Below are 10,970 nucleotides of genomic sequence, written 5' to 3' on the forward strand. Positions count from 1 at the left end.
TTTTTAATATCCTTATGTTACTTGTTTCATTACGTGGGTTTTTAAATTTTTTTTATTTCTTTATGAGGTTTACTTTCGTTGCACAGTCTAGATTGATTTTAGAAATTTATTACTTTTGCTGGTAGATTTGTAGTCTGTGCATGTACATGCAAAATAGTACACTAGTTGATAATTCAATCATTTCTTAACGAGGTGCACGTGGTTCATTTTAAGTAAAGACTTCATAAATATTCAAATCTTATTAAACGTAAAAATAAATTCTGTATCCTTAGATAAACATGTAATAGTATGATAAACGGTATAAATGTTACTGCACCAGATGCATTTTGACAATTAATTTCTCTCCAGTTATTGATCTGCTTAACCTTCCGGAGCACCTGAAATCACCTCCAGTTGTTGGTGGGGTTCGTGTTGATCAGTCTTTAGTTTTCAATGTTGTTTTTTGTGTACTATTGTTTGTCTGTTTGTCTTTTTCTTTTTAAGCCATGGCGGCGTCAGTTTATTTTCGACTTATGAGTTTGAATGTCCATTTGGTATCTTTCGCCTCACTTTTATGGCCGAGGCCAACATATTTGAAAATCAATAGTATAGCCAAAAACAGACTACACGGAATCAGAGCTATACACGATGGAGAAACATTCCTTAATTAAAACTGTTTATCTAAATGTATGTTTGATAAAAAAAAGTTTTGGATTTTCAAATATTTTGGCCTCGAGCATTACGGAAGATACATTTATTATCGAAATGTGCATCTGATGCAAAGCAATTTGTACTGTTAATGTTATTCAAAAAACATCCGAACTTCTATTCAAATATCAAAGTACTGAACAACATGGATGTTGGTACCCTTGGAGACCAACAGTCCATCAACAGAGGTATCGACACTGGTGACGTTTTATAAAGTCTGATTAGCAGCTGCAAGCTCTTGAATACCGAATGAGTTGGCAAATGTATATCCCATATGCAGGTGAAGTTGGTATATTGCTGCTTAGGTGGGGGAAATTTATAATCTCAAAATTAAAATCGTCTCGTTTGTCATTGATTCTGGTACTGAGATGACCCCTTGTGTCAAATTCGAGGAGTATAAGTCTACAAATGAGGCGGAGGAAGCCGTGTCTATTATTTCTTTAATTTCTAGTTCTGGAGGATATATTAATGAAACCCAATCAGAAAAGTTTGGATTGTTAATGGAAAGAACATCATCAATATATCTGAATGTGAAATTAAATGATCTGGCTTCTTGGATCTTCTTGTTTTTGATAAGTGTCTGAAGGAACTCCGACTCATATGAAAGTAAGAAGAGGGCGACAAGGAGAGGCGCACAGTTTGTTCAATAGGAATGCCGACAATTTGTTGAAAAAGTCTACTTCCAAATTCCACAAATATGTTGTCAATAAGAAACTCCAGTATACTGATCACTAGTTCCTCTGTTTAGCATGCTTTACCTTTTTGTTCATTTTTAACAAAATATGCCGTATTGCATCCCAAAGCAATACATTTATAGCTATTTATTTCTAAAAAAGTTCAGCGGAAGATAGTAAGACGTTGTTGATAAATATTCCGTATCAACTTCACAAATAATACAGGATGGTCTTGAAGTATAGATTCTAGGTACTGACGTTGTTTATCAACCTAATTACATGTTATAGTGTTCTTTTATTTGGTTTGTAAATTATTAACCTTTACTGTTTAGTCCATTTTTGGTAATATCCTTTTGGCGTGGCTCGGTGCTTATATATCCCGCCATTGTGTTATTGTGCTATGGTCATTTTTTGCATTCTTGTCTTTCATTTGTCCTTATGTGCTTTGTCTATATGCTATTTTCTTTTTCCTTGTTGACATATTTGTTTGTTTTTATAGGGATTAAGATTATAACACAATGTTGACTGTTGTACTCCTATTTTTGACATTTTTTCTTATTATGTCTGTTTGTTTTGTTCACACATTGTTGTCAATATAATGGAATTTTATGCGACTGTCATATAAGTGCGAGACTTAGCTAGCTATAAAACCAGGTTTAATCCACCAATTTCTATATAAGGAAATGCCTGTACCAAGTCAGGAATATGACAGTTGCTTTCCATTGGTTTGATGTGTTTGTGTTTTTGTTTTTGCCATTTGATAAGGGACTTTTCGTTTTGAATTTTCCTTGGAGTTCGGTATTTTTGTTATTTTACTTTTTTCCATTTATATATTGAAAAGAAAACAGTACCAATGTTTTTGTATTAAAACGCATTTTGGTAATAAATGTCTCTTCTGTGATGCTCGGGACCAACTTAATTGAACATCCAAACCATAATTCAAAATTTGAAGACATGATACAATCGATATGACCAGAACTATTAATTTGTGCATTGATTCATATTTCAGATTAGTAAAGCCTACGAAACACGTTGGGACTGAGCACGGTAATATGTACATGGGAATGAAGAGGTGCAATACGGAAAGGCTATATATTATATCATGATTAACGTCACACGTCCTTGGGTATACATAAAACCATAAAAAATTGTAAATCTTAACAAGAAAAATCACTTTATTCAAATTGCATATAAGAGTGTGAACTCGAACAATGTAGTTACAACAGTTAAAAATTACGTAATATCACAAATTTGATAAAAATAACACATAAAACTTTAATATATTAATTTTGCAGGATTACACGACAATGGTTTTCTTGCAAATATATGTTAACTTTTATATAAGTCTTCAAACTATCATATCGCTAAGGTCTCCAAAGATTTGGAAGGTCAGGGGGTTCTTGTCTTGGTATTCCCCGCAAAGGAGGTAGCACCTGGCAACGACTTTTAGCAAGATCTTCATCGCATACTGTGGTTCTCATTTTTAACATGTTAAATGCTTGTGTTTTAGGAATAAGATCAGGAATACTCTCGTCTTCAATTTCTTGAACACCCATGGTACGCATTCGCCGCAAAACTGTTGCCTTAGTTACTTGTTGATTGCCTTTTATTTCAATAACACCTTTCTTAGGCTGAACTAACCAAGGATTTTCTTTAACTGATATTGGTTTTTGTTGAATTTCGAAGTCGATCTGAGTTCGCGCTCTAGCTATGTTTCGATCATTATGACCATGCTTTGAATGCGAATGATAAATATTCCTTAAGTTTTCTATTCTTTCTTCATACTGTTCGTCGTTAAGTTTTGGTTGACTTATTTTGTTTTCAGGAACATACTGCTTGATGCTTAGGCTTAACCTCTTCCTTTCTTTTGATCTTTTGAAATTACTTGTTGCGCCACTTGAAATTGTAAATATTGAAGAGTTATCATCGAAACGATCGCTTGTACTATTAGTCGATCGCTTTGGTTGCTCAGAACCGGTTCCAAAATTTAAAAGCGTTGGTGCCGATTTCGATAAAATAGGTTTATCCCCATTTTCCTTCTTATCTTCAGGTGTTGAATTTATTAGACGTTTGACATCATTTTGATTATTTTTGTCACTTTGGTTCTTTTTTGTTTCCATTTTGTTATCCTCTCTTACTTGATCTGATTTTTCATTTTCAATACTTTCTATAGGTACTACAGAATTTTTTGAGTGAATTATCTTTCGCTCTTGTTTTTGCCTGGTTTGTTTTGGTGGCTTTTTGTTTAAACTTTCAAAGAAGGTATTGTTGAATACCATTTTTGCAGCTTTGTCTGGCCGTAAAGTATTGTTGTTTGATTTTTTATAATAATCTTCATGTTTATTTTCTTTAGCAAGTGGTCTCTCCTGCAATGTATTATCAATCGAAGTTACATTCAACTGACGGGGGATGCCCTTTGATTTCATAGACATATCATTATGTGGAGTGGAAGTTTCATTTTCTTTCTGGATATTGATTGATAATTTTTCCTTTTCCTCAAAGAAACTTATTTCTTTTTCAAAAAGATCATTACTTGATTCTGATTTTGTCAATACACTTTGTTTTTCACAATATGTTAATCTTTTATTATGTTCTTCTGCCCTATTGTTATTTTTATCGTTGTCCCTTGTCTTATTAGATTGTGTTTCTTCTTGATTCTTACACGTGATTGTTTCCACTACTATTTTGTCTTCCTTCTTGTCCGTTTTTGCATTTTCCTCGTTTTGTTTATTTGATATTGGTGAAATTGTATTAGAAACAGTTTTCTTTTCAATGTTTAAATCTTCATTTATTTCCCTCTGTTGAATTTCTGATTTTGGAGATTTAAACATTATCGTTTTCTTGATTTCATTTGTAATTTCTTTATTTTCGTTAGTGCGTATTTGTTCTGTTCCTGAATTTGTATTCTCTGTTTTTATGCCTAGCTTACTAATTTCTTCTGTATCTAATAATCCATGTTCATGAGGTTTAGGTATTGTCTTTGTCTTCTCAGATTTCGATATTTCAGAATTTTGTTTGTCATGTTCCACATTTTCAACATGCTGTTTATCTAATACTCTATTGTCTGTTTTACCTTTTTGTACTTTACCTCCTTCTTTGCTCCTTAATTTCTTATCGGGTTTGGTGTTGATATCCTTCTTATCGGGTGTAGTTTCGATATCCTTCTTATCGGGTTTGGTGTCGATATCCTTCTTATCGGGTGTAGTTTTTATATCCTTACTATCGGGTGTAATTTTGATATCCTTCTTATCGAGTGTTGTTTCGATATCCTTCTTATCGGGTGTAGTGTCGATATCCTTCTTATCGGATGTACTTTCGATATTCTTCTGATTGGGTTTTATTTCGATATCCTTTTTATAGGATGTACTTTCGATATTCTTCTTATCGGGTGTAGTGTCAATATCCTTTTTATCGGGTGAAGTGTCCAAGCCTTTGATTTGACTTTTTAAATTTCGCTCATTTCTTAGCTCTGATTTAGTATCAGTTCGTTCTTTTTCGTTTATTTTGTCATTATTTTTTATGTCGCTTTCATTATCAATATATGATGCTCTTGTTGACTTGGCTGCTTCTTTTTCAGTATGTTTAGCCGGATTCTTTTCGGTTTCAATTTTAGTCGGAACCATTTTCTTTTCCTTTGGAATCTCATCTATCTTATTTGACTTTTTAATTTTAGATACAGATGAAGCTTTTGCTTCTTTCTTTGTAGGTGGGTCTGATTCATGTGACGAGTTGTGTTCATTGGTTTGTTTAATACTATTTTCTTTTTTGACTTTGATACTATTTTCTTTTTCGACAATACTTTTTTTTCCAGAACTTTTCTTTTTGTCCTTGTTATTTTGAGCTGCATTTCTTTGCTTGGAATTTTCCTTTTCCTGTTGTGTGATATTATTTTGATTTTGCTCTTTTACCACCGTTGCATACGCTGGTGGTGGGGAATGTTGTTGTGTTTGAACTACACGTGGTGATTCTGAATTTCCCTCTATCTCAGCCTCGGAACCACTCTCTGATGTTACAACGACAGGTCTGGGTGCCGATCGACCAAATTTTTTGTGTACCTTCTGCTTTGTTTTTTTAGCCTTAGATTTCTTCTTGCAACAAATGACACAGATCAGTATTATGATGATCAAAATCAATAGTGCTGTTACAGCACATGCAATTATTATATATAGTAAGGTATTGTCTTCTTTTTTACCTGCAACAAAATATTTGTAAAAATAAAAATTCTAAATAACTGGTATGTGGCATAATTATTTTTTTAAGCAAATGATTTAGTAACAACATAATTTGTTCATGAATATACTTGGTTCTTTCTTCGAGTGGTTTAATCTGAGTTTCATATTCATATATAAATAAATTTGAAACATAATGGTTTGAAAAAAAATGATATCTCAAAGTGCTTATGACAAAATGTTTCAAAAAGATGAATGTGCCAAAATAAAAACGAAAATTTGTCAGCTCGTATCAAATTATTCATAATAGGTTGCAGTATTAAAAGTTGTTTGAATCTTAGTGAATTATGCCTAAATGTGTAGAGTTGTATCATTGGCAATCATACCACATCTTCTTTTTTATATTTGTGTCTTTTTTGTTTATAGGGATGTATAAATACCCTGCCACGTCTGGTCTGTTTTTGTTTTTTGTTTTGTTAGATTTGTTTCTGCTTTATATCGATCTTTTGACCTACGCCCTTTTCAACTATTTTTTATTTGTCCTTATAATATTGTGCTGTAATACTACATTTCCAGGTAAGGGGGTTGGTTGAGCACTCACAAACATGTTTAACCCCGCCACATTCTTTATGTGCATGTCCCAAGTCAGGAGCTTGTAGTTCAGTGGCTGTCGTTGGTTCATGTCTGTCATATTTGTTTTTCGTAAATTGTTTGTTATAAATAAGGCTTATCGTTTTCTCAATTGAATTGTTCAATATTTTGCATGTTCTGGCCTTTTATAGCCGACTATACGGTATGGCATTTTTTCATTGTTGAAGGCCGTACGGTTGCTAAATGTACTTGCTTATTTTAACTTGGTTGGATAACTGTCTCATTGGCAATCACACCACATCTCCTTATTTTTATATTTTTCATTCTTACATACTTGCAGCGACTTGTACGGTTGTACTAACTGTACTTGTTGGTGCTCCCTCTAGTATGTAGCTTAGCGAAAAACCTTCTCTGGCAATTGTGTCGTCAGTTGAGAAAAGAATGTACATAGTACCATCTGTACTCTGTACTGTGGGTGGAGGAGGATCTTGAGAACCACAACACGTTCGCAAGAGAGGAGGTGCGCTTGAGTTGGAGCCTATTGAAAAAAAGTGTACAACGTATTAAAAATTGTAAAATATAAAATCAACCCACAAGAAAAAAAGTATTTTTCTGGTTATTTATATGTAATCATGGTTATATATGTCTGTAAAGAAATAATCTCAAATGCCAAAATATACCCAAAAATTGAATCACACACATTGATCACCAGGAGTACAATCCATTTCCTACAAACATCAATTAATACACTGACTAGCTCTACAGTATTTGGTATGTATGAATGCACTATCACTAGACTTTATATGTGAATAACCAATATAAGTGACTGTATCTGCAATGTGAAATAGAATACCGGGAAAATGATTGAAGGATCACTTGCTATTAAAATAATATTTATTGTATTATTTTTATCACCCATGAATAGAGAAATGCCATTGTGGGATTCAAATGTTTTGTTCGCATTTTTTGGATAACACCTGTCACAGTGCCAGTTTTTGGAAAATTATAAAAGTGTTAATTTTTCAAAACGTCGATTTGCCATCAATTTCAATGATTGTTTTTTTTCCTTATCAAAATATCGATATCAGCGAATTTGATGGCAAACCGACGTGACATATTTTCGAATTCCCAAATTAGGTTCGGAAAAATTATTCCGTGTGTTTGTTCAGTTGGGTGGACCATGATTGTATTTAATTTCATTACTGTGATTTGAATTTTAAACTGCATTTTCTTCAAAAGACCAAAGATTAAAATGTATCCATCTCTGTTTGTTAGAGCTTAATTAAAGCATACCATAAAGATGCAATGAGAATATGTTCTGTTAGTCCTTATCTTTTTTTGTTCGGTATAGACGTCTTGTGCTTTACATATGTATGAAAATGCTTTCTGGTTCTATGGTTCGCTTTCGGATACTACTTGCGTATAAGAAATTATTAGTTGGTTTTAAAGATTTTAAAGTTATACACACCATCGTAAAAAACGATTTCATCATTTATACAAAATCCCTTGTCATTGCCAGTCTCTAAGATACATGCCACGAATCTTATTGTAATATTGTAGTTTGCTGTTTCTCCGGTTATCAACCAGTCTCGAGAATAATTACTGCAATCAAAAAATTAACATGTATATATATTGTACATTGAGAGTATCTGCATCAATTTTACTGGCTACAATAGGGAAAGACATCAGTGTAGTAGGTAATCTTCAGCTCTATCGTAATATCATATATACTTACAACTAAAATCCATCTGTCATGGGTGACCAAAAATTATTTTATTTTTTTTTTTTAATCTAGAAAGTAATTGATGTAGGTTACCTTAAAAAAAATAGATAAAGTGTGTCCATTCCCAATGTATATATATATAAATAAGTCTAAATTGAAAATAACGTTCAAACCTATGATGGCGTTGGATAAAAACCGCAATTTTTATACGTGTGCATGCAAAACAAATTTCTTGGTAGAGGGTCTAAATACAGCACAAACAACATTTTCTAAAGACCAAAAAGTAAAAAAGTATATTTAAACAAAACGCATTTGACTAACAGGTCGAACAACGGATGTTCTTAAACCCTGCTGACTGCCATTGGCGATTGCCAAATAAACGGATCTAAAGATGTAACAAAATGGATCTTTATTATTAATTTAATACCAAACAGAAAACAATAAACTTGCGAAAAAGATGGTATACCGCAAACATGAGGTGCAAAAATTTGTACACCATATCCGGATTTCGACAATTAATGTCTCTTCAGTGATGTTAGGAATCGAAACGGTATTTGGAAGGCCATAAATACCACTTTTTTGGTCTTTTGGAAAATGTTGTTTGTGCTGTTTTTAGACCCCTTTACCAAGAATTATTTTTTGCATGAACACGTATAAAAATTGCAGTTTTTATCCAACGCAATCATAGGTTTGAACGTTGTTTTCAATTTAGACTTGTTTATATTTTTTTGTTTGGGCTTGTATTATATTCGCCTTCGGGTTTATATGATCCGTTCATCCTATTTCGACTCTTCAAAATTCAAGAGTCTATCCTAAATTGAGGTAAATTATATCGCCTTCCAAATACAGTTTCGATTCCTAACATCACTGAAGAGACATTAATTGTCGAAATCCGGATATGGTGTACTAATTTTTGCACCTTTTGTTTGCGGTATACCATCTTTTCCGCAAGTTTTATGTTTTCTGTATGATATTAAATTAATATTTAAGATCCATTTTGTTACATCTGGTGAACATTAAATTTTTATTTGGCAATCGCCAATGGCAGTCAGCAGGTTAAAGAACATCCGTTGTTCGACCTGCTAGTCAAATGCTTTTTGTTAAAATATACTTTGTCACTTTTTTGGTCTTTTGGAAAATGTTGTTTGTGCTGTACCCCTAGACCCCTTTACCAAGAATTTTTTTTTGCATGCACACGTATAAAAATTGCGGTTTTTATCTAACGCAATCATAGGTTTGAACGTTGTTTTCAATTTTCTATAGCCATCATCGACTATCTTTGATAGGAACTATCGTAAAGTTGTTGCAAGTAGAGAGGAAAAGATATAATTTGGTTTCTTTGGTTTTTGTATTTTCAAGTGTTACATGTCATACGAATTTCTATCAATCAGACGATAACTGTAAACAAAAAAGTACTAAGATACTATCAGATTATAATATGGCTCTTTGGCTGATATTGCACCTTGGGTTGATAATACATCTGATATGAAAAAATGAAATGTTTTGATCTTTTTATCATATGCGTTAACAATGGAGAAAAATTAAAGTTTAATACATGGATCATTTTAGGTGGTTCTCAAGAAGAAGTTCTAAAAGTGAAAAGTTTACGGACGACGGACGCCAAATGTAATACATTCGATATGAAATCTTTTTATCATATGCCTCAACAAAGAAGAAAAACAACAGTATAATATATTTTTATATTGACCATAAAAAAAATCAACAAAATATAACGAAGACTGTTTTGGAAAAGTCAACATTTGTAAAGTAACTTGCTAAATTATGCTGGAAACTTTGAAAAATTGCATCATCTGTTTTGTATTTTGCATAATATATTTTCCTCGTTTCCTAATATTTGTTTTGTACCCTTCTTTGTTATAGCTTTCACTGAAAACGTACCATTGAGGTGTATTTTCCGGAATTTGCCGAGTAACGTCTAAATAGGCCCCTAACATGGAATTTTTATTTTAACGTTACAGAAAGGCATGCGATAATAGCGGAAGCAGTTGATTAACTTTTCATATCAGCCAGCAAAGCATAATTTCGGAAAATATGGATTTCACTTAAATGTAATGCTATTATCATACTGTAAAAATTATAACTGATTTACCCCAAGTACATGATAAATAGGGCTATTCACGTTTATATATTAAGCTTTTTGCTCGCATGATTCAACGTATTATGTGTATCTTTCTCGATTTTGTCTGGCTATGTTGTAACATAAAATTCATTATCTTGTAAACACGTGTATGGTTATAACATCCGTATACCAATCTAGAAGGATTCATGTTTTTTCTTTCTTTCCTAGTTAGATCCAATTGCCAATTTAAAAAATATGTTAGCATTAACTTACCCTTCTGGGTAATATACAACACCATTATAAGCATTATGTGACACAAATGTTTGTAAGTATGGGGTAGCTGTCAGGCTGATGGTACCATTAGCTCCTAAAAAAGAAATAAAATGTTGTTTGTTTTTAACGTTTTTCTCGCCATTGAGGTAATGCATGTTGCCTTAAATGATAATTTAGTAAATAAAGTAATTATTTTGCGATGTGAACTTTTAATTGGTACATTAGCTTAAAAAGCATTTACTATTTTTTACACACGTTTTTTATTACTTCAGCCGGACCATAGAAAATTATTGTCCTTTGTGGCCTGTCATGATTTTCCTTTTACTGATCAGTTACATTTATGATTTTTGTTTATTTGCAAGTATTCGATTATATTGTGAAAGATCTTTTCATTGTCCCTTTTCCATTTGCAAAATAGGAAACATAATATATAGTTTAATCAAAACTGTTTGTCAACCCCCTAGAAGTTGATACTTAGCATAGCGATGAAACGTACGATAATGATCTATCCTATCTTTTTTCATAAATATTCAAAATCAAATATGTAGAAAATAGACGTTTTACAGCTTTTATATTTTAATTCAATATGAAGCGTCTATTTGAAAAAAATTAATCTGGAGTAGAAACAATTGTCTCATTTGTTTCCATGTTCTCATATCCAAGAAAAATCGCCTCAATAACTCAAATGAAACCATGTAACTCTCATTTTATTTTCGATTAATCACAATTGGAACTTAAACGATTAAGCTAGCAAGGATAAGTGTATTGTAAAC

The 10,970-nt window shown here is 32.4% G+C and overlaps 1 protein-coding gene across 1 annotated transcript; it reads right to left on the reverse strand.

Moving 5' to 3' along the window:
* Positions 1-2,725: 2,725 nt before the first annotated feature.
* LOC127715830 (myb-like protein V) lies at positions 2,726-10,287 on the reverse strand. Its single transcript, XM_052221965.1, has 5 exons — positions 10,198-10,287; positions 7,590-7,723; positions 6,456-6,659; positions 3,895-5,553; positions 2,726-2,997 (listed from the first exon to the last, which is right to left on the reverse strand). Exons 3-5 carry the CDS (start codon positions 6,568-6,570, stop codon positions 2,726-2,728), a joined length of 2,046 nt encoding a protein of 681 aa, XP_052077925.1. The 5' UTR covers positions 6,571-6,659; positions 7,590-7,723; positions 10,198-10,287.
* Positions 10,288-10,970: the final 683 nt, after the last annotated feature.

Source organism: Mytilus californianus, unplaced genomic scaffold (genome assembly GCF_021869535.1).
Source record: "Mytilus californianus isolate M0D057914Y unplaced genomic scaffold, xbMytCali1.0.p SCAF_9, whole genome shotgun sequence".
Classification (NCBI taxonomy): Eukaryota; Metazoa; Mollusca; class Bivalvia; order Mytilida; family Mytilidae; genus Mytilus; species Mytilus californianus.